The 23,971-nt window shown below is 35.8% G+C and overlaps 4 protein-coding genes across 9 annotated transcripts; 3 read left to right on the plus strand and 1 right to left on the minus strand.

Annotated features, from left to right (window-relative positions):
- The first annotated feature begins 1,124 nt into the window (after nt 1-1,124).
- LOC110717378 (syntaxin-22-like) lies at nt 1,125-8,325 on the plus strand. Of its 2 annotated transcripts, none has more exons than XM_021896056.1 (7): nt 1,125-1,589; nt 2,747-2,840; nt 3,045-3,184; nt 6,096-6,176; nt 6,960-7,117; nt 7,236-7,336; nt 7,871-8,325. In XM_021896056.1, the coding sequence occupies exons 1-7, from the start codon at nt 1,405-1,407 to the stop codon at nt 7,934-7,936; spliced, it is 825 nt and encodes a 274-aa protein (XP_021751748.1). In that variant the 5' UTR covers nt 1,125-1,404; the 3' UTR covers nt 7,937-8,325. The 2 variants fall into 2 exon arrangements, with proteins under 2 accessions (XP_021751748.1, XP_021751749.1); XM_021896057.1 differs by having other exon boundaries at nt 1,127-1,589; nt 6,102-6,176.
- A 527-nt stretch (nt 8,326-8,852) lies between these two features.
- Nucleotides 8,853-13,199, plus strand: LOC110717375 (heat stress transcription factor A-1-like). Its single transcript, XM_021896048.1, has 3 exons — nt 8,853-9,622; nt 11,359-12,642; nt 12,905-13,199. Exons 1-2 carry the CDS (start codon nt 9,362-9,364, stop codon nt 12,601-12,603), a joined length of 1,506 nt encoding a protein of 501 aa, XP_021751740.1. The 5' UTR covers nt 8,853-9,361; the 3' UTR covers nt 12,604-12,642; nt 12,905-13,199.
- A 128-nt stretch (nt 13,200-13,327) lies between these two features.
- LOC110717377 (DAR GTPase 2, mitochondrial-like) lies at nt 13,328-17,497 on the minus strand. The gene is made up of 8 exons (XM_021896055.1): nt 17,304-17,497; nt 15,912-16,022; nt 15,744-15,821; nt 15,456-15,606; nt 15,294-15,364; nt 15,112-15,208; nt 14,663-14,868; nt 13,328-14,312 (listed from the first exon to the last, which is right to left on the minus strand). The coding sequence occupies exons 1-8, from the start codon at nt 17,472-17,474 to the stop codon at nt 14,055-14,057; spliced, it is 1,143 nt and encodes a 380-aa protein (XP_021751747.1). The 5' UTR covers nt 17,475-17,497; the 3' UTR covers nt 13,328-14,054.
- Nucleotides 17,322-23,726, plus strand: LOC110717376. 5 transcript variants are annotated; one of them, XM_021896052.1, is made up of 14 exons: nt 17,322-17,452; nt 17,616-17,841; nt 18,389-18,487; nt 18,634-18,691; nt 19,535-19,615; nt 19,723-19,794; nt 19,873-20,120; nt 20,236-20,307; nt 21,419-21,535; nt 21,660-21,741; nt 21,864-21,910; nt 22,533-22,614; nt 23,216-23,302; nt 23,456-23,726. In XM_021896052.1, the coding sequence occupies exons 2-13, from the start codon at nt 17,627-17,629 to the stop codon at nt 23,297-23,299; spliced, it is 1,257 nt and encodes a 418-aa protein (XP_021751744.1). In that variant the 5' UTR covers nt 17,322-17,452; nt 17,616-17,626; the 3' UTR covers nt 23,300-23,302; nt 23,456-23,726. The 5 variants fall into 5 exon arrangements, with proteins under 5 accessions (XP_021751744.1, XP_021751746.1, XP_021751741.1 ...); XM_021896054.1 differs by having other exon boundaries at nt 18,624-18,691; nt 23,216-23,726; XM_021896049.1 differs by having other exon boundaries at nt 23,216-23,726.
- Nucleotides 23,727-23,971: the final 245 nt, after the last annotated feature.

Genomic DNA, 23,971 nt, shown 5'->3' on the forward strand with positions numbered 1-23,971 from the left:
GAAATGACCCTCCAAAATATTAATAACTGTTAAATTATCTTCAATAAAAATATCGGAAATATTATATTCCCTAGTAAGAAAGTGTCCATTGTGAAGGGCAATAGCTTCTGCAAGGAAGGCCAGACAAGAGCCTAAATTATAAGTACGATTGGCTACATGATTACCTAAGTTGTCTCAATTGACCACACTTGCGGTAGCAGAATTCTAATTAGCCGAGTCATCAAAATTAAGTTTACAAAAACCTAATGAAGGAGGAGCCCAAGAGATGACGGGAGGGGGGTAGGAGGAGGTGGCGGAGATGATGAAATAGTAGGACTATGTATGACATCAAGAAGTGAGCGAGATTTCCATTCTTTAAACAAAGAGAAAGCTCGTATAAAAACACTATGAATATTAGTAGAAGAATTCTTAAAAATAATTGCATTAGGATGTTTCCAAATACTCCAAAACAAGATAGCTATCTTAGGAAGGAATCTAGATGAAGTGACTTTAAGAAAGCGAAATAAAATCGTGTATCTGAGTAATCTGGGGGAGGATACCAAGCCACTGACGGACGGAGGAAGAAGACCAAAGTTCCACAGAAAAGGAACAAGAAAAGAATAAGTGATCCTGGTATTCAAGGTGATTATTACAAATAGCACAAAAACTAGGGACATCAATATGACGGGAAGATAAAGTATGACAGGTAGGGAGACTATTAAGGAGGATTTGCCAAAGGAAAATCTGAATTTTTGGGGGAATATCCAATTTTTAAATCTAGCTAAATTCCCATTTTGACGAAGGATGAACATGGGAGTGAGCAAGCCAAGTCACAGATTTTACAGTGAATTGACCATCTCTAGAAAGATCCCAATAGGGTTCATCTGAAACAGGGGAGGAGGGAAGGGGGATTCCTCGAATAATTTGAACTATAGTTTGAGGAAGAACCGTAAGAAGAAGAGGGACATCCCAAGTTAGGCTCATGTCATGCCTAGTGGGTCATTAACCTTACCCAATTACCCAACCTAGTCCCAAACGTCTCAAGTCATTCTACGTAAAAAATCACGAACTATATAATCAAATTAAAGCGATCCGATAAGTAATTTAGAAGTTTAATTTGGCGGGTGGATGGGGGTTTCGTTGACAAACAACACAACTCTTGATGCGAACCAGCCACGCCCACGCATTTGACAGAAAGAAAGCACAACCAAACAGACCAAAACTCAAGAAGAAAGAGAAAATCAACAAGATCAAACCACAAATTTTATTTCATTTCTTGGTACGAAGACAGCGAAGTTGCGGCAACTTCCTAATTTGTCTCCACCCTATCCGCACACAAACACACTTTTCAGCACTTCATCGTCAACCCCAAATTATTCCAACCCTTCCATTTCTTCAATCAATTTTGCAGAAATCGACAAGAAGATGAGTTTTGCCGATTTAGAGGCAGGTAGACCGTTGCCTTCTATACGAAGGCAGCAGCAGCAACAAGATCCTTCTCAGGCTGTTGCAGCGGGTATTTTTAAGATTAACACGGCCGTGTCTTCTTTTCAACGTCTTGTTAATACCCTTGGTACTCCAAAAGATACCCTTGATCTTCGCGATCGATTGTGAGTTTGCCCTATTTAGGTTTTTTTTTTTTTAATTTGACTTTGTGGGGTTAGGGTTTTTGGGTGATTGGGGGTGTTAATTGAATTGCTTATGTTTGTTTAGGGTTGGGATTATTTTGATTCATCTATTTGGGTTGTTTGATGGGATGAATTTAGCTGAATTATCACAATTTGTAGTTGTTGATTGAATAAAATTGAAATTGTTGAAATGGGTTATAATTGGGATGCATTGTGGCTTTGAATTATGAATTTGATTTTCTAGGAAGAGAACTATTTTTGATGGTTTATAAAAATAATAACAATAACAAATTGTGGAGGATAGGAGGATTTGGCAGTAACACTGCTCCCCCATCCCCATTTCCTACCAAAAAAGAGAATAGGAATTGCTAGGTATTGTAGTCTATTGGGTTTGACACATTTCTAGTTTGTCGAGCTAGAGCAAACGGGTCATTCCCTGAACTTGATTCATTCATAGGACATGATATTGGATCCTAATCCCTAAATCTGGCCAGCTTGTTGTAAATGGCGTTTACTAGCTGATTTGTACTCTATTAGAGTACTATTTTATGGATCAGCTTCTTGCAATTCGGGTATTATAATAATTATTTTCACAAACCAAAGATTAATGAATTGTATACATTTGGGAGTTTAGGGACTCTCGGAGTCAGAGGATTTTCATTATCTGGTGGATTGTGTTGTTGATAAAGGGAATCACCAAGTGCTACGAAGGATAATGTTTCAGTTTACTATCATAGTGCTAAATTGTAGTGGTTTCATACAGTTGATTAGTCTCCGGATAGCACATAACTAAAATGTTAGTTGCTAGGATAAATTGTTTACTTGATGCTTTTCATGCCACTCTATCCTAAATCAGTTGAAATTCGTTTACTCACAAGAAAGTTGCAACCAATTTGAGATGGTAAGAAAGTGTTGCTAATGAGTAAAGTGAATTGCATATATTCTTTGTATATTCCTGTATTCATTTTATTTATTCTGTTATTGTATTTATTTGTCTAGGCTTTTTTTACCTTATTTTTTCTCCATTGATCCCAATATAATTCCATTTTCATTAGTTTTGACATGGCAATACAATATTCCTATACACAGTAGTTTATATATCTCCTGTGACCTCTCATTAAGAATTACATTATATGCAGACATAAGACGAGGTTACATATTGGGCAGTTGGTAAAAGAAACCTCAGCAAAGCTTAAGGAAGCCAGTGAAACTGATCAGCGCTTTGAAGTCGGTGTAAGTGCACATTTATGTTTTCATATAGCGATATTTACTTCCCTGAAATCCGTTGCCTATTTGCACCATCCTGTATATATGTTTTTTTTTTCCCCCTCTTTTCTCTACTGTTGTTTTCAACATCTTTAGCTTTCAATGAATTTAGTCCTTTGTATGCTAGCTGCTGCTTCTCTTATACTTGGAATTTTCTTTACTTAACTGCAGGCTAGCAAAAAAATTGCTGATGCTAAACTTGCTAGAGATTTCCAAACAGTTCTTAAAGAATTCCAGAAGGCACAACGACTTGCAGCACAGAGGGAAACTGCATATTCTCCCTTTGTTCCAAAAGAAGTTTCAGCTTCTGGGTAATTCATATCTGCTCACTTATATCTCTTTTGTTGTTTTATCTGCTTAAGATTCAAGTGTGAGTTGTGGAAGCTAATCATGGAATTTTATTGAGAGGAAGCCATTATTCCCTTAATATGTCTTTGATTGCCGATATGGATGATTGGACATTGAGTGATTTGAGTCTATTTTTTTTTTGTGTTTAATTTTGTTTCAAGTTCCTAGTGATATGATAATGTATGTTGAAGGAAATAGTCATGAAATGTGTACTTAATGTGTTGATCCACTATTTTCGAAATTGGGGTGGGAGAATTAGTGGGTAACTTTATTACTGGAAAGTAGCCTGTGTGTTCCCTTGACATGTCAGATAGTTTAATTGTACAAGAAAAGGTTTTATGGGCCTTTTAGGAATAACTAACACAGATTAAACACTGACTACCTCTCCCATTCTGTCTCTCTCTTATGACCTTAGAAGATTTTAAATCCCTCCTCAAGCTCTATCAATCTCCCCAATTCCTCAACTTTTTTACTTTGGTTTTTCACTCTCCTTGTAAAATTAAAGTTTGCAGGGTAATGAAACAAAACTTTTCAAGTTGAATTAGTCCACATATTCCATATTTGGGATGGTGCAAGTGAGTTGGAAAAATCGTGCAGGGGTAGCTGGATTGGGAATAGAGTTTGGGTCTTTGAATTTGAGCAATAGGACTTTTATGTCTATTGGTTCTGGTTGGTGTCACAGAGATCTCCTAAGAATGGAGTGAGGTGAATGCAGGTCTTATATGAGGAATAAAGGAATGTCAAGTCATATTTGTCATTCGATCTCAGGAGGAGGTGTTCACATGTTTCTTAAACACTTAATTAATCAAATCAATAAAGCGTGTCAAGGTTGGTCCCCGGTATATGGTTCCTCCGAATTCTCTTTCAACTTTTTGGCTGAATAAGGGTTCTTGAGATCCAATCTTGATTCTTTCCTTTAAATTCTACTTGTGTTATGTGAAAAGTGTAGCTTGGGAACTTGATTTGAGATGGAGTGAAATATTTTTCTTATGTATGATGGGAACGAATTGAAACTAAATGTTTTTGCGTATCTTGAACTAGCTTTGGAGTTCTACTCAACTAACTTGATATCCCATGATAAATTCTCATGATTTCTTCTTAATTATGGATAACTAGTTTGGCCATCTTGTTGAAAAGCTATGTAGTTATGTATAAGTTCTTACCCATTATGCTGGCTCTAGGAATGAGTAATTGAGTATGGAAGTCTTGGTCCTTGTACAAAGTTCTCAGTAGTCACTTGATGTAACATTCAAAGTTATGAGACAATCTATCCTAGGACTTCAAAACTTAGTATTGTGTTTACATTTTTAGTTTTGGGCCAATATTAGTATTGTGTTTCTGATCCGGGATAATGAGTAAGGCATTTATCTGCGACCAGGGCTGGCTTGAAAGTGTCAGGGTGTTTTGTGGTTGGGGTGTGAGCCAGTGAAGAGGTAGAGAGATAATGGATTACTTGTATTAGACACAAGGAATGGAATAAAATAGCCTTTCTCCTCTTTAAAGTCTAACGAAACAAAATGGGAATGGAGGATGTTAAGTTAATAATTTCCTTTCCTTTGCCTTTCTTGAAACAAAAGATTACTTTAACAGTGCAATATTACTCACTTTTTAATTTTTTTATTACAATTTCAAGAGTTAAGTGGTGTATTTATATTAGGAAATTTTGACTTTTACCACCTCAAAAAAACGACTTATTGGCTTTTACCACCTACATAATTTAAAGTTTTATTTTACCACCACATAAAAAAAATAAAGTTGGCTTTTCCCATGACGGAAAAGTGATGTGGGGCCCACTTTTTTCTATTTCCCTCCAAATTAAATGCTCTAAACACGATTTCCCTCTCTCTCTTCATTACCCTCACCTTCCCTATTCAATTCCTTTCACTTTCTCACCTTCCTCCCATTATTTTTTCTGAATTTCTCACCTCTCTCCTTAGATTTTTCATCTCTCTGTAAAATTGAAACCCTAAATTTCTCACCTCTCTCCTTTAATTTGTCATCTGGTAGTTGAAGAAGAGGTGGCACCACAATAGCGCAACAACTCAGCACGAGTTCGTCATCTTCAATAGGGAAGGGACCAAAAGCTTGTTCCAATTCAACACAATTATCATTCCCTAGCCCTAATTTTTATAACCAATTACTATTTCGAAAACCCCCAAATTAATTTTTAGTAAGATGAACCCTAATTTTTAAACTCTAATTTTTGGGGTCAATTCATTAAGTGATAATCAGAATTTCATTCGAACATAACATTTGGAAGAAATTACGACATCAATTGCTACAAATAAACCTAAGAATTCATGATGTGTGTTGCGAATTAAGTGAGATGCATACCTATATCCAATTTCTCTTCAGCTGACCCTTTTTCAACACAAATCTGGACGAATTGATGGGATTATTAGGCTTGAGCAAATTTGAGAATTTGGGGAGAAATTCGGCAAATTCGATGTTCATTCAACGTTAATTTTTTGAGAAATGAAGAAGTTAGGTTTATATAAAGAGGCCGGGAATCGTGATAGATTGGGGGAAAATTTAAAAAGTAGCCATTACTGTGGGCCCCATATCACTTTTCTGTCACCGGAGTTGGGTTTTGGTGGGAAAAGCCAACTTTGTTTTTTTTTTTTATTTTTTTTTTATTTTTTATGTGGTGGTAAAATAAAACTTTAAATTATGTAGGTGGTAAAAGCCAATAAGTTGAGGTGGTAAAAGTCAAAATTTCCTTCATATTATAGTAATTTTTACTCTTTCAAATTAGGTTGATATCATCGTAATAAATTCTCTGAGCTAATGTTTTGTAGTTAAAATGATATGTCTGCTGTGTAAGTTGGTGCAGTGCTATGTCTTTTGAATGTGTATTTGATTATCTTGTATTAGGTGCAGGTCTAGTGGAAATGATGAAGAGATTAGCTCATTTCAAAGGCAGGAGCAGCAGTCCCTTTTATTGGAGTCTAGAAGGTGAGTGATGGTTCTCTAGAATGACTGTTGGTTTAACCTCTATTATGTTTTCTGTTTCTATATTTGAAGATTATCAAAGAAAAGTTACTACCTAATTATGACCTGATGGAAGTTGGTGTCAGATTTAGGGTCTTAAGATTTTAACATAACACATTCCTCCCTCGTCCATGAAGTATAATGGGGAAAAGAGACTGTACACCTTATCTTTGTCCTGCCTGGAGGCCCAGGACTAGTGCTCCAATATCCAAACACTTATAGAGAACACATACAGCGTGAGGAGTGAGGTGGAGGAGATTATTGTCAATGGCAGCTTAGTTAACATAGTTGATCCTTGTGCATGGTTCACTCCCAGTCTTCCCTAGATGTGACCGGAAAATAAAGACATCTCATTTAAATTGTAACTATTTTCTTTGATTTTTCCTTTTTTTTTTTGAAACAAATTTTTCCTTTTGAAACTGTACTTAAATGGTTTTTACTTGAAATGTCGCGGATCTTCAGAAAATAGTGTTTAATCTGTAGAGGAATATTGTTGTCATGACTGGAGCCGTCAACAATTTATATTTTGAAGTATGATGCTTTAGCCAATTGTTATATTATTGCTGTTTTTTTAAGTTTGCATAGATATTCTTTACCCATTATGTTTTAAGTTTCATAAGACAGATGCTTTAAGTTATAGCTGCTTTGAATGCTGTGTGGTCAGAAAGTTCATTAAATGTCTGTGTCAGAAATGTGTTCTTGTATCTATCCATCACCAATTCGTTTGGCTTCCTTGATATTTTACAGACAGGAGGTAGTGCATCTGGATAATGAGCTGGTTTTTAATGAGGCTATTATAGAAGAGAGAGAGCACGGGATTCAGGAAATCCAACAGCAGATCGGTGAAGTGAATGAAATTTTTAAAGATTTGGCAGTGCTTGTTCATGATCAGGGTGTTATGATCGGTGAGAATTTAAATTAAAAAAAAAGTAGTTACATTTCCTTTATAATATTATTACTTGTTCAAGTGAAGTATCTCCTGCATCACTTGTGAACCATGGTAACAATTTCTAAATCTTTCAGATGATATCAGTTCAAACATTGAAGGTTCCCATGCTGCAACTACGCAAGGAACTACCCAACTTCTAAAAGCTTCAAAGTACCAAAAATCTAGTTCTTCTTTGGTAAGCTGCAACTTGAGCTAACTAATTTTATTTAAAATGTAATCAATACTTAGGCTATCATTTGTTTTTCATTATGTGAGTGGCAAGGATTAGCGTTATGATCAATAGGGAGATTGGAACAAGTCGATTGGTAGATTGATGCTCTTGTGTTTGTATTATGTTATTCACTAAATAAAAATGTAGGAAATTAGGAATGTTGATCTCTCAACTCTCTAGATGACGTCAATATTGCTACATGGATTCCATAGGGGTCTGCAATTGAAATAATTGTCCCTTGATTGTGTTATTGGTAAATTGGGTTTTAAAAATTAACCTTCTTGATGTGTAACATGCATTCACTTTATATTTACTCACAACTTTGTAATATACTTAGCTCTAAATAGACTTTTGTTGCCGAGTCCTTGATTGCTGTCTTTTGTGGAATGAACATCATTCTTGATAAATTTTTGGATGATTAGCACTATATTTTTCTTAATTCTTGACTGTTGTTATCTTTCTAGCTAATTTGACGACGAAGTTCTTCTGAATCTGCAGGTTTGTTTGCTCTTGGTGATATTTGGAATCATCCTTCTCATTGTGGTCATAATTGTTGTGTTTTGAAGAGGAAAACACCTTCAAATCTAGTGTTGAATTTCAAGCAACCAAATTTATGCCCGCACCATGTCTTTGAACCAACGGTGCTGCAAGAATGTTCAGGAGTGTTAAGGTTGCTCTGTGCTGGTAAATAAAAGATTGACCTAATACTTGTACAGTCTCCTAAAATATTATCTTGTCCGTTTCTGACCTGTGTCAATGGATGCTATTACTTAATAATATGTACAAATGAATAGTATATCCATATATGTATGTGTCTTTTTTTTCTTGGTTTGAAAAATATGCTGAAAATGGGTTTAGAATTTTTGGAATCATGGCTCTTTGCCTCTAGGCATCAAACAGCTTGTTTCGGTTTTTAAAGATGACTACAGAGGAAATCGAAGAGATTAGAGCTATGTATATTGTTTCTTTTATATCCATTTCCGCGTAATTTTAAGCTCATAATACTTGCCTGAAGGATATTGGCACTTTGGCATGAGGGGAGTTGTAGTTACAAAACAGGTTTCGCCAGATATTTTGCTAATTCTACATTTTCCATAAAATAGTTTTTTCGTTAATTGGGTGTTGTGAGGGGCTATCATGTTTCCACATCAGTCCTCTTGTCCAATAGGAATATTGGTCGGACTCCTGCTAAAAATACACATGTGGTATATTACGTATCAAATCTTGTAGCCCCCTAAACCAGATATTTGTCTAATTTACTCAATTATCAATAAAATCAAAGGCATGTTGTCTTCGTTGGTCACTTTGAACTTGTTCAGTACACCTCTCATCTCACGACTTCATTCTTATTTACTTCGTATGTATATAAGATCAATCAAAATTTGATCATATTAGACCCTTAGATCACTAAAAAAAATTGAGTTTAAATCAATTAAAATATTGTGCTTAAATTTAAAAAAAATTGAACTAAAATTGAACTTGTCGTATGATGTGACAGATCACATATAAGACTATAATTGGCATTAAATATCGTACTTAGCATAGACATTAACATAAGGATAAGAAATCAAAAGGCAAACAGTGTAAGAAAAGATAGACATTACATTAGGGAGGTAATGATTATGAAATTAAAAAAGCATTGAAAAAAGAAACAAAAATATCCAATAATTTTTTTTTTAAATAAAGGGAAAAAAAGAAGAAAAAAGAAGGGAAAAAACAACCCAAAAAGCAGTGTAATTGCATCCCCATTCCCCCCCATTGGTGACTCTTTCGATACCGCCTGCTGCCAGTCTCTTCAAATTCTCACTTTCTCTCTCCTCTTTATCACAACAATTACAATTCAATCTTCAACCCCTTCAAATTCCCAATTCCAATTACTATTACTTTTTAGAACCTTAAACCCTAATTATCCCCACAAAAATCTCATCTATTTCGATTTTTTTTTAAATTTGGCGAATTGTATATAGAAATCAGTGAATTGTTCATCTAATGGGAGAATCGTCGTTGACGGCGGCTATGGCGGCGAGTAACGGTAATAGTAACGGCAGTAGTAGTGTAAATTCGCCGGCGCCGTTTCTGAGCAAGACGTATGATATGGTGGATGATCCTTCAACTGATTCTGTGGTTTCATGGAGTTGTAATGGTAACAGTTTTGTTGTTTGGAATGTTCCTGAGTTTGCTAAAGATCTTTTGCCTAAGTTTTTCAAGCATAACAATTTCTCCAGCTTCGTTCGTCAGCTTAATACTTATGTTAGTTCTCTTTTCTCTTATTTAATTCTTAGTTTTTAATTATTGTTGGTATTGATTATGATTGAAATTGTTGAATTTGATTATGTTTTTGGGATTGAATTTTGAATGGGAGAAGATTTGAATGGTTTTTGAATCTGTGACTAGGTTATTGAATTTGTTTGGTGTTTTTAGATCATGTTTGGCGCTGTTTTAAAGTGATTTTTTGGAGGTGAAGTAAGTTTGGATAAGGTTTAATAAGTTCGAATAAGGGTTACCGGAGTTTAATCTGCCATGTGCAGTACGATTAAGTTCGTTTGGATAAGTTTAGGTAAGTGAATTACAGGTGAAAAGAACATATTTGGAATAACTTTTTGTGAATTAGGAGGTTTCTGGGTTTAGGGTTAAGGAATAAAGTTATGATCAAGGATCTTTTGGGATTTCTGGGTTAAGGACGGTCTCTTCAATGGTGGGTTACTACCAGCTTTATCGTGTGTAATAAGCCCCTGAGGTAGGGTTGAGGACCGCTGTGGCTTTTGGGTGGGTACTGTGGGTCTGTGGCATTGCTTACTAGTCTTAATCGAGTGTCTTCGATGATGCATACTTACTGCGTGGATGGTGTCTTGATTCGTTAGCATACTTTCTGTTCATTATATATCTCGTCTTAATTCGAATCCATTGTCCTCTTTAAGCACAATATAGTTTCACAAGCAACTACCTGATTAACATTTTTTGAAACAAGTACCTTGTATGATTATATTGTCTAATAAACACTACTATCTAACTGTTATCACGAGTTCAATATTTTAAACATTACATACGAGCATATGACCTATAATTCAGCCATACTAGTGTAGAAATAAAGTGAGAAAAAGAGGGAACCGCTTTTTGGATGTATTGGATAATTCATTTGTTGCTTATTAATGTCTCAATATTGTGTGTTTTAAGTGTTGCAACAGTTCATAGAATTTGGATATCTTTATGCTTTAAGTAATAGTGGCTGCATGCTTCCATGGGTAATGAGGGGCAGGTGCTCGTCTTTTCAAACACTCTATACTGTGATTTATGATAACTCCTTGTAGAATCTAGTAGAATTTATGAATTCTAGGTCTTTTCTCATGGATAAAAGATAAGTGAGTTGGTCTGGGATTAATTTAGCTGTATAAAAAAACTATGAGTAATATGGGGACTTCTTTTTTTACAAAAAGAATAATGCAGTTGGAACAGGGGACTATTATACATTAGACTTGAGACATAATAGAGTTGTTTATTTGCATACAGAACTGTGTATGTGCTCAGGATACATACATGCCAATTCCAGTACTCCTGGCAGGATAAGAAAGAGGTTACTGGACTACTGGAGTGAAAGCTTATTGTTGCATTTGATATTAGGAGCTTAGAATTTCTTTCAAGTCTTTCTATTTTGCCTGTTATGTCAGAGGGCTTTTTTTGCTGAAGTCTTACAGACCATATAGTAAATAATTGGAGAAACTGCTGTAACCATATGGAGTATGTATGCGTGCCTTGTGTGTGTATTTTTTGGAGTGTAATTCATAAGAATTTGCAAAGGTCTTATACGAGTATATGCTTTTTTGGAAGCACTGAATGACGTAGACAAGCACTGAATTTGCAAAGGTCTTATACGAGTATATGTGCAATTAACCTTATATATTTTACTTAAATATTGTATGCATAGTGCGTCAAATTATCATCTGGCCGTAAGATTGCAACCTTTCATTTTTTTTTCCTGCTCTAACCAGGGTTTTAGGAAAGTTGATCCAGACCGCTGGGAATTTGCTAATGAGGGATTTTTAAGAGGTCAGAAACACTTGTTGAAGAGTATCACCAGGCGCAAACCAGTTAATGCTCATCCACAGCAGTCTTCAATTCAAAACACTTCTGTTAAATCATGTGTTGAGGTAGGTAAGTTTGGCCTTGAAGAAGAAGTTGAAAGGCTTAAAAGGGACAAGAATGTTCTTATGCAAGAACTTGTTAGGCTGAGGCAACAACAGCAAACAACAGATAACCAGTTACAGAGTGTTGGGCAGCGCGTTCAAGGCATGGAGGAGAGGCAGCAGCAGATGATGTCGTTTCTCGCCAAAGCTATGCAGAGGCCAGGCTTCTTGGCCCAAATAGTGCAGCAGCAAAATGAAAGCAACAGACATGTCACAGGAGGCAATAAAAAGAGGAGACTTCCTAATCATGATGAAGAAGGTGGTGGAACAGAAAGTATGCGCACTGACTACTCTGATGGTCAGGTTGTTAAATATCAGCCTTTGATAAACGAAGCTGCTAAGTCAATGGTTAGAGAAATCTTGAAATTAAATGGACCCCTGCTTGACCAGTCGCCCAAGGACCCTAATAATTTTTTGCTTGATCATGTGCCTTCTGCGTCCAGTGTAGTAGACTGTGGCAGCTCCTCTACTCGAACCTCAGGAGTGATTCTTTCTGAAGTAGCACAGTGTTCTAAGCAGTCCCTCATTCCTGAAGAAACAGGGTTCTCCAGCAATACTACTTTAAATTCAGAGATGCATTCTTCTTGCCCTGTGGGAAGTGACCCAGCTAAAGAAGTTCGAATCCCAGAAATTGATTTGTCAAGTTCTCAAGAAGATGCATTGATGTCAGAGTTAAACCAAGTGCTTCATCCTGAGAGCAGTCTTAAACTTCCTGATCTAACTTTCTCCGTGACCCAGAATCCTGATGTTGGTTTTACAGATTCATTGTCAACGGTTCAAAATGGGACATTACCAAAAGATTCAGAGGAATATTCTCCCAGTCCTGATCTGGATGTTTGTCTTCCTGGAAGTAATGATGTATTCTGGGAGCAATTTTTCCCCATGAGCCCATTGGGTGAAAATATAGAAGAGGTTGATTCTAGTACACCAGAGGCCGGCATTACTAGAGAGCTTGAAATAGGCGAAGATAAGGGATGGGAGAAACTGCACCATATGAATCATCTAACTGATCAAATGGGTCTTCTTACAGCAGAGATGGGAAGGATTTGACCTCAGCAGCCAACCTTGTATATCTCAAGTCATTTTGAGGTAATTGTACAGCTCACAAATTTTGCTTGTCATTTTGTTTCTTCTAGACTTGTTGATTTAGTCAGGCAATGTTCTAAAGCTCCTGTCCCAGTGTCAATAGTTATGAATATTACAAAGATGTGAATCATATTTTAGCTTTGTAAATCCTTAGCTGTATGATGTGACTTCTGCAGTATGGAGTCTATTGCCTGATAGGAGGCTAGGACAATTTTTTGTTACTGAACCTCGAAGAATCTATTTGCTTACAACAAGTCCTTTTCAGGTTTGTGGTTCATGCTGTTGGCTGAGAAAGATATCATATACCCAAAGCTCTGGTGATGGGAAGCGTGAAAGGGATTTAGTTATTTTTGAAGTTGTATTAATAAGTTTCTTTTTTTTGTTCTTGTCAAATTACCCTTTCAAATCCACATGCATCCTTTCATCTTTTTATGAGATAATGCAATGAATATATCCTGATGTATGTTGAGAGTGAGGATATTTGGTTGTAAAATATGATGCAGCAAGGTTGTCCATTAGTCATTCTCATACCTTTATAAAATTATTAGGTGTTCTATCCATTTCACTTCCTAAATTTGGCAAAGGATCTATACTTCTATGGTCGCCTTTGAAGAGCTGTTGATTTGATGCTATTTTTGAGGTATGGCTCAGCTTTCTTAGTCTGCCAAAAATAGAAGATTGGCCTAGCCTGTTGAATTAACCCTGGCAGTTCAGGCTGTGGTGTTGTCCTAACCTCACTAGAGGTTTGTAGAGGGATGGGTAGCATAGGTTGTTAGAGCAGGTGGGGTTTGCTGCGTCATGTCAAGCACTTGGAATTGGTGCCAATCTGAAGCTGTGTTATGATAGTAGGAAGTTTTGTGGTTTATGACTTTTGAGTGCCTTGGATCACTTTCCTAAGATGGCAGAAATAATGTTGCAAATGGGTTTATTCACGTTCTGCAGTCTGCACTCACTCAAAATACGAAGTACACTCCTTAGTGTCAGTTTTAAGGCCTAGCAAGGCATTTCTGAAAATGTGACCCAGTTGGAGTTGGCTTCTTGATGGATTATTGTTGTGAGTTAACATAAAAGATATTTGAGTAGTTTTGTTACTGCTTGTTCTATTCTGTACAATGATTCAATGTGGTTGGGTTTTTTTAGCAGTTTATACAGGAATGCATTGTAAAAGTGCAGACAGGAGGTAATTGGTAATGCTTTCGTTATGAGCACGTTTCGTTTGAGTAGAAGAGAGATACATGAAATACGATTGCCAGTTAGGCTTTTATCATATTACCCAATGTGTATACAATATACTCCGTACAAAGTCTACAAACAGTCGAACACCCAAGGTACTCTGTAATCCAAACCCCTGCCATGACTGCTCATACTGGATTAAGTAGACCTTCAGCATAAAACAATGGTTAACCAAACTAGGGTTAGACATCTTTGATGTTTACAGGTATGGAGTCTAATATATAATGACCAAGTCTCCCGGTTCGAAAAAGATTTAGTAATTTAACTGCAACTTTGTGCTCAATATCCTCCTCTGGCCCTGTTGGCAATTTAAAAGCCTTTTTCAAAACGTCAAACTCTGCTTTTATAAGCCTTAACAGTTCCTCCTCTTCTCGTAAATTACCTCTGAAGGATGTAACAGCTTCAAACAGACTTCTACGAACTGAGAGTACTACTGAATCCTGTACACATCAAAACATATGTCATATAATGCTTAATGCTCTAATTGGGGTCAAACCTAAGTTGCTAATCTTGGGTACATGTTCAGGTAAGATTCGGCTACTTAACGAAAATATTTTGTTTTCCAAAATAAAGTGCTAAGTGCCCATTCTCATGTTACAGTATCAAGGATCTAAAACACATAATGAGTCAGAGTAACACAAGAAGCTGGCTCTTTTAAAGCTTAGACAATAACAGTCTAACAGAATCATGCTATGAGACCAAAGACCTAATACATGCCCAACTTTATTGGTCAGTGATGAAGTTGAGTTGCCTGACAGCCTGAGTATGGTCAGTGATGAAGTTGAGTTACCTGAGTATGGTCCGTGATGATTTCTGGTGTTGAGGTTTTGTTTTCAAAGCTACCAATGCGTGGCAAAACATTGTCATTGTTTCCTGAATTGGGAAGCTCAAAGGTAGATAGCTTCTCCCATTTCTGGTACTCATGGTTAAAGTTTAGGACAGAGAGAAAATATTGTGCAAGTGCTTTTTCGCCTGCTAAATTGTCTCTGAGAGCTCCTGCAACACATCAAAGGGACAAGGATGTAAAAATTACCTCCTTACAGTACAAGTCTCAAGTTAAGAGGATTGGTTCATCAATAATTAACTGAAAGCGTCTAATGCATACAATGTGAAACAATGTTCCGTCCACCATTTCTTTGTTCGGGTAGTTACTAGTTAGACTAGATTCTGTCTAATCAAGACCATACCATGTATTCAAATTCCTTTACTTGTTCCCCTTAAGCTTCATGTCAACCTTACCTGTTAAAGCTAACTTGGCGCAGACTTCCACATCTATCAGCTGTGGTGGTAGAATACCGGGGGTATCCAAGATATAAATGCTAGGATGGCTAGCAACCTGGAAACACAATAGATCAGTTCATCATGACACAAACTGATTACAGAAGAATTATAATGTTGAAGTCATCGGAGTGTTCGACAACCTTCAAGCTGCAAATACCCTTCGTCTCACCGGGAATAGGGCTGACAACTGCATGCTTCAGATTCCCTTTCTCTGTTGCAAGGAGAAAGATGTGAAAAATCAGAACAATTGACAAAGGAGACAAGAAGATAACGCTGCACAACTAAAGTAGATAGATTTAAACCTGCAGCACTAATCCGCCCGATGTGATGCAAGGAATTTGCAAGAGCCGACTTCCCAACATTGGGGATACCAACCAACATCATTGTTATGGTATGCCTTTCAGGCTCCGCTTTCTTCAAAGCTCTCACTTGGCTTTGTAAAAAACCTAGGAACTGGTTAACACAAATCAATATACTAGTATAAGTGATACTAGTTTCTTGCGTCATCTTTGCAAACCTTCCCTTTGAAAGTACATGCAACATGCTTCTTTTGATTCAATGATTTATGCACTTTGTATGATTAATTTTACCTCTTGAATGTTATCTTTATTATGTGAATTCACACCGAATGTCGGAAAGCTTTCTCGTTCGAAATACCTTGTCCATTCCTGAAGTTGGAAGAAACAACATGAGTATATAAGCAAACACATATCACATTCTACTACAATAATATGTCCGGACGAGGAAGATCAAATCACCTTGACATTTGAGCGACTAGCAAGATCCACCTTGTTTAAAACTACAATGCGACGTGAAGACGAAGAAGAAGATAGTCTCCTAAGTAGCTCACATTCTGATGACAATGGTATCTACATGAACGTGATATTAGTAATTATAAATGGTCGAAACGGAGAATAATCTTATGAGGACTCTTTATATCACTTAGCTAGATTGGTCACATTATATATAGAATATGGACACTTAGAGGTTGTTTGTTTGTAGGGATAAATGATAGAAAGGGATTATTAATCTCTTGTTTATTTAATGGGAATTGTTCTATCCCATATGAAAGGGATAGGGATAAAAAAAATAGAGTTATTTCTCTATTTTTATAACAAGAGGGCTGGTATAAGGTGTAGGGATTAAAATTGAAAAGTAAAAGACAATTTTACCCTTAATAAAAGGGAAGGAAGAGGAGTGAGGAGAAATGTTAGTAAGGATAGTTAAGTAATTTTACTACTTATCCTAATTTAATTCCCAAATCATACCAAACAATGGATAACATAATTTTTATCCTTATTCCTAGGGTTGTTCAGAGTGCGGTCTAGACCGCACCAAACCGCTATTTTGGAGTTGGGTGCGGTTTGCGGTTAAAAAATTGCGGTGCGGTTTCCGAAAATGACCAAACCGTACTTTTGTGGTTTGGTGCGGTTTTCAAAACATTTTAGACCAAACCGCACAGCAAACTACACTTTGATGTGGTTTGCGGTTTAGATCGTCAAACTGTTACACCAATTTTATACTATTTCTATTAAAAAATATATAAAATAGCTTAAAAATATGAAGTAATTTTTTACTATTAGCTAATTAAAAAGTTAAAAAAAGATTTTAATATTTAAATTATAAATTAATAATCATAAAATAAATATAAAAAGTCCTTTTTTAAAAAAATATTTATAATTTTAAATAAATTGTGGCCAAACGGCAAACCGCACTGCACCAAACTGCATTTTGCGGTGCGGTTGGTTATAAGTGCGGTTTTGTGCGATTTGAAAAAAATGCAAACCGCAAAATTGTGGTTTGGTGCGGTTTGGATTTGGATCCAAACCGCACCGCGAACACCCCTACTTATCCCACCTATTAATTTCCTATCCTTATCCTACCTTCTTATCCTCGTTATTACTATTCTTGTTGCCAAACGCCTTATTAACACTTCATTTTGGACCAAAAATAGGAATTTTAATCGAGTTCTTATTAACACTTCTAATAAGTTGGCATTTCACCAAACAAATTACTCGACAAGATTTGAATAATTAATCGAGTTCGAGTAACATAGATTACGAGAATAACAAACTGTCATTTCATCAAACAAAGTTATACTCATGAACTAAAGAGAAGAAAACAATGAAGCAAAAGTGTAGTGGCATTACCCGAGCATCTCGAAGATCAAGGACAAAATCAACACTAGCAATACGCTGAGAAACAGCATTAGAAGCTGCCGCCATGAAAGGAGTATACAAGCTTTTACCATCTCCCGCCATTTTTCTAACTGTATCACCTACTCGTTTCGCCATCAACAGTAAGCTTTCCTGCTTTGTCATTTTCTTCTTTTTATTTTCCGCAACTTTCTTTCACACTATAAATAAAGCCGTCCAAACAAACCTTATCCAGTTTTAGAGAGAGAAAATTAAATGAATGGTGGAAAATTTTCAATCAAAAAGCTAATAATTTCTTGTTTCTAGGTTGAAGAAGAATGTTAATGGCGGCGGAACCACTGAATTCGATTTCAAAGGGGTTAGGGTTAGGGTTAGGGTTGGGGAAATTGAATTTGAGAGGTAGAAATGGAGTATCGATTAAATTGGGGAGAGGAGAATGCAAATGGAAAGCGAGTATGAATTTGATTACAAATCCTGATGCTTTTCAAGTTGGTCCTTTTCTTGGTAGCTATGGCTTCTTCAATGTTACCAGGTTTTATTAGCTTTTTCTCTCTCCTCTAATTTTCCGCCATTTTTATGCTGCATGATACTTAGCAAAGCTTTGAGTTTATAACAGTTGGAATTGTCTTGCCTTTTCTATTCTGTTATGGTGGTGGTGTGGTGTGGTGCTATGGTTGCTGGCCGAGTCGTGGCCGAGTAATAAAAATATTACTCTAATTGTTTTTGTTACGGAGTATGTGTTTACTAGTACTCCTTCCGTCTCAAATTAACTGGGACACTTGATTTTACTTGGTTTACGATTTCTGTCTTAACTATTACTAATATTTCTAGTTACTTATTAATATAAATTATAATATTTTTTTAACACTAAACGAGCAAGGCCTTTGATTAAATTTACTCCTTAATATGTATTGGAAAGTGAGTATATTGATTTTAAGGTTGATTGAACAAAGTCTGGGATTAATATAATAAAATTGATTTAGCAAGATCCAATAGATGAAGTTTTTTTTTTTTTTTTTTTTTTTTTGGTCAGTTTAAAAACCACCAAAATATTAAAAATCAACTTTGTGGCATTTCAGCTATTCAGGGTTTAAAAGTGGTGTAGATTATGATTATCTGTCAGAGGATGTGGGGAAATTGAGAACTCAAGATGTTGGCGAAGGTGGCGTCAATATCAGGTGTGTTCTGTTATCATCTGTATTACAATCATTATGGTATTATTTATACTTGATCACTGCATTACATGTTGCTTCCTTTGTGCTACTTATTACTTGATTACTCTGAAGTTTGAGGGAGTAATGTTGTCCTTGGCAGTTCTTTGCAGGCTCTATGAAGGAAGAATTACTCAAGGTTCTTTGAGAGGCACTTCTGTTCTTTTTAAGGTACTGTAACAAAAAGGAAGAGAGCTACTAATTGCGTTAATGGTAGTGCATTTGTGTCATTTTATAAATACTATCTCTTGTCAATGTCAATGGTATTGCAACTCTTATTTCTATTGTGGACTTTGTGGTCTCTTTTAGAATTTCTCATTTTTCATTTATTACTATGATTGCGAGTATTGAAAATTCGAAATATAAAAACTCAAACTGCTAGATCTATTTTAGACAATCATCTCATGTCAATGTCCCTGACTCCCTGGTATTACCGTGGACAATGGGTAATTGGTTTGAGGATTTCCTTTCAATAATATTACACACATATGTATTTCTATTATCATTTTTCCAAAAAAAAAAAAAAAAAAAAAAAAAAAAAAACACAAAGGTATACCAAGTGGGGCAGTAATCTTCTCGTTTAAAATACTCTATTTAGTTTCCTTATAGGTGTATAACCTGAAATCTTTACTCTTATTAAATAAATTATGAGGGTAAAAAGGTAGATTTTCTCTGTTTTTAGAGCACAATTCAACTCCACCTCACCTTATTTTCAAGGATTTTCTTGTCAATTTTGTGAGCATATGTTCACCATTTATCGTTCTTTCTTTCAATTTCTTTTATCACTGTGGAATTATGTAAATGTGTTATACTCACCAAGGATTTGGTCTGTGTCAAAGCCTTTGGGTTTAAATCACAGGACCATCTACTTCAAAGTATGCATTGTCATATGACTCATACCAATATAACTAGAGTAACTCATTCATGGACCTGGTTCTGTGTGTTATTAATATTGTTATCATAGGTGAAGTTCCCAAGTATCCGTATTGATTGTCTGTTTGAAAATTGTTTAAGGTATATCCTGGACAAAGGACTGGTGGTGCTGAGGCCGACATGATGGCTGCCAATGAGCTAAGTACTCATGTTTTCCTTCAGGTAAGATGAAGTAGTTATATGGACTTTAAGTCTTTTGAGTTCACTTCAGAGCACTTTGTTTACAAATTCTATGAATTGAGAATTTGAGATATCTATATTTCTTGCAGAGCTGCTCAAATGAAACATGCCAGAATCTCTTAATGTTATTAGGTGGATTTGAGACAACTACTGGTGAGCAGGTATGTTGTGTTGAGCTTCCCTGTTTCTACTTCGCTTTTGCTTGTCACGAACTAAATATATATATCTGCCTTTTGTAGTGGCTTGCTTTCCGCTATAATGGAAAATACTCTGCAGCAGACTATGCAAAGATTTCCAGTGAAAAATTGACAAAGAATAAGTCTCTTGATCCGCAATCATATTGGAATCCTTTTGAACAAGGGCAAACATTTAAACGCAGAAGATATTTTGTCATTAAGATGCTCCAGGGAATTTTCAATGGCCTGGTCTATATGCATGCCCATGACAGATTACACCAGAGTCTTGGACCAGCTTCTGTTGTTCTCAAGTATGCCGTCTGACATTATCTAACACTGACGAGTACTAGCTCATATTATGTGATTATGTCACTTTGGTAATTTTTCCTGTGCATAATTTCTGAGAAACTTGTCCTGTAATGGCAGTACAATATCTGAAAGGGAAGCACCTTACCTGGTTGCAAAACTTCGAGATTTCGCGTTTTCAGTTGATATAAGGTTTGTTACCTGTTTCTTCTTTTCTTAAATTAGTTCCAATGATTACTCACTCATTCTCTAGATAGATCCGAAAGTTATAACATGTGTGTCAACAACATTACAGATTTACAGCATCCATTCTTGTTTTTTTATCTGATGTTTGCCTGGTAGGAATTCAGAAGAGCGTATATCTAGGTTGAACATTCTTTATTATCATAAACTTGAGCACATAGAACCTCCAACTTTATCATCATAACTTAAGCTCATATTCTTAAACTTGAGCACATACCTTTGATATATTTAATTAGGGCACAAGATGAAAAGAGTGTTAAGAGGTTAATTATTTTGTTAATATGTGTTATGTAAACCCATGATTTAGTTGGATCCATCGTTTTCTCTTTAAATGTAACTTATTTAAAATATGTGTGATGCTTGAGTTACTCTTTTTGATGTAATTAATGGTTTCTTTTTCTCAAGATTGAAGTTTGTATTCTTTCACTCTTAACAACAACAACAAACAAACAAACAAATCCTTAGTCCGAAAATGGTTTGGAAATGGCCAACATGAATCGTCATAAGGAACCGTCCAGAAAATTAAAGAAATTCTTTCATGCTTAATGTAAGAAAATATTCCTTCCGTTCTCAAATCAATTTCCTATAAGATTTAAACACGCATATTAGGAACCTAGTAGGGGCTAGTAGATGCTTAGGTAGATAGTATGGAAATAAGAATAAATAATAATTCAAAGATATTTTACGGGGAAGAGGGCCCGCATGACATGGAATTTAAAGAGAGAGTGAAAAAATAGAGTTAGCGGAGGGGTATGCATCACATAGGTTGAGTGTGTGAAACTTCTGTTTTATACACATTAATGTAAACCCATGATAAGGTTACATCTTTAATTTTCTATTTAATGTAACTATTTTTAAATTTATGCGATAAAATCTGATTGAATTATAAATATATCTAAAGTGAATAATAATGGGGAAGAGGAAGGGAATGTTCCTTATTTAAATGGAAATAAGGGATGGGATCAAGGGTGTGACACGTGGCATAAAAAGTATGTTTTGAATCATTAGTATAAATTTAGATATTGATTGTAATGGGTGCAAGCTTAATGCCTTTTTCCAGCTATTCGTCATTAGAGAAAGGTCCTGGATCTTTGTCTGAAGGACTTTGGAGACGAGCTATTGCAGCTGGTGCATATAATACTATGGAGAAAAGAAACTTTGGGATTGCAGATGACATGTAAGTACGTGAGGATAGTCATGCATGATTTGTTTGAATGTAGCTTAAAAATGATTTTCTGACTGGCATTATGAAAGATTACCTGCATAATTACTTGGAAGTTGTCTTTAAATTCGATATGCAGTTATGAAGCAGGCCTTCTTTTTGCATACTTGGCTTTCGCTCCATTTTGTGAAACTGACATCATGGATAGTCTTTCTTTACAAGTGAGTTGTGCTACTTTAGTTGTAGGCTTGTAGCATTGCAATTTACATATGCTGCTAGCCTGCGGCATCCACCTTTTTAAATTGAATGAGTACTGAATGAAATAAATTAACCCAAATTGCAGAGGCTAGTGGAGAACACTTTTCAGCTTGATCTCCAAGCATTCAGAGAGTATGTCTGCAAACTTACTATCTAAGCTTAATACCATAAGCACACTGCACATTATTAGGTTTTATTTTTTGTAATTATTATTATTTGCATTATATTCTGTATATGATGGTTGTTCTACGACAAATCATGATTAGAGATAATCTGCAACTGTCTGATCACCAACTGGTATCCTTTAAGGACGTAGATTTGTAACTTTTAGGGCATTCCTATAGTAAGTACATGTAGCCTAGTCACATGTTGATTCTCGAAGAGGACATAAAGATTTCACATTCTAGACAGAATGTATGTGATTAGTAAATGTTTTGTCTGTCTTTTGAATTTCCATGGGTTTTCATGGACTTATATGCTGTAACATTGCAGTTTGGTACTGATCCAAATGTGGCTTTGGCCTTTGGGTGAGTTCATGGTAGGCGGTTGTCTGCGATCTCCTATTACGCAGATGACTAAGCTTCTTGCGATTAATGACTGCACTACACTCGTTGTTTTGCAAAATTAAATGTGGGGATATAAAATCTTACTTGGGCATCTAATTAGTAGCAGTTGCCTTCAGCCTAGTGCAACCATAGTAAGGACCCTTCTTCAGTGTTACATATTAACTTCTATGCATTAAACATGCTTTCAGATACTGTTCAGCTGATGATCGCTTGCTAGAGGCTGTCCAATTCTTAGATCTTGGTGATGGTGCTGGATGGGAGCTACTTCAGGTTAGCGGATTACTCTCTTTTACCTGTAATTGTAATTGTCATATATTTTGTTCTGTTAAAAGTCTGTCTGGTGCTGGTCTGATTGCTAATCACTCAACTCACAATTTATCTGTTCTGAACTCAGTTTCTTTTATATGGATTAAACACTTATCTATACTGTTATGTGTTATAGAATCTCTGACAAATAATATGATCATGCTAGATGAAATAACTTCAATTTGCTATTGTGGCAAGTTATAGTTGACTAATGACAACTATCCATTTCCAAGTATTTAATCTATATATTTACGTCGCAGTTAGCATGTTATAAAAGTGATTTATGCATCACTTATTTTTTATTTGCTATCTTCTGAATGCATGCTGGGTCTAATGTCTAAAACTCTAAATTCACCATAACCGTGCTGTTATTTTATGTTCATATCATCGTGTAAATGTGGGTGATGTGCTGTTGCGTTGATCAAATTTGGTAATGTTCACCTTTATATCATTAGTAGTTGAGAGAATAACACATTGTTTGCTTGCCACAAATTTTGAGCAATACTTTATGTTTTTATTACAACAAATATGTCAAGTTAATCACTTTTAATCTTCCCAATTATAGGCGATGCTAAATCCTGATTACAGGAAGCGCCCAGTTGCTGCAGCTGTGCAGAACCATCGTTTTGTCACTGGAGCTCTTTTGTAGAAGGTTGGTGGAGTTTGGTATATTATTGATCTGTGATCAAGCTACAAAGCCTTGTAAACTACTAGATACAACCCCATTACAGTATTTCACGAGTGCTTCCTCTTCTTCCATGCACCTTCCTCATAATGAAATTGAACTGCAACTGTTTTGAAACAGGGACAGACCAATTGGACTTCGACTCTGCCTCACCGGCTATGCTCTTAATATCTTATGCAAGTTTGTAATCATTAACTTTATAGGTGTCTTAACATTCGCAAAGAAATGTGTAGATTTAGACTTTGCATTTTCTTTGCTTTGGACCCCAACAAAGCTTGAATACTATATTGTCCGTGTTGCAAAATTTTAGGGTGGAACATGTGGTTGGATTTCCAATTTTAACAACACCCCAAATTTGACATCTTCTTAATACAACATTGTGGCTTCAGTACTTTTTATTGTTTCATAAGAATTAGGAGCTGCATAAGATTGTAACTTTGTAAGCAGTCTTAGTACATAATTATACATTATACAATACAACATTGGAAGGTTGAAGGGGAATTTTAGACCTAATGCCTCACAACTCACAAACCCCAATTAACCATGCCCTCGTGAAAAACCTCATATGCATAATCTTGCCAGGTCTATAAATGTTCTTTAGTAGCCAAATTTGAAGACTATAATCTATAACTAATA

This window comes from Chenopodium quinoa, unplaced genomic scaffold (genome assembly GCF_001683475.1).
Source record: "Chenopodium quinoa cultivar QQ74 unplaced genomic scaffold, ASM168347v1, whole genome shotgun sequence".
NCBI lineage: Eukaryota > Viridiplantae > Streptophyta > Magnoliopsida > Caryophyllales > Amaranthaceae > Chenopodium > Chenopodium quinoa.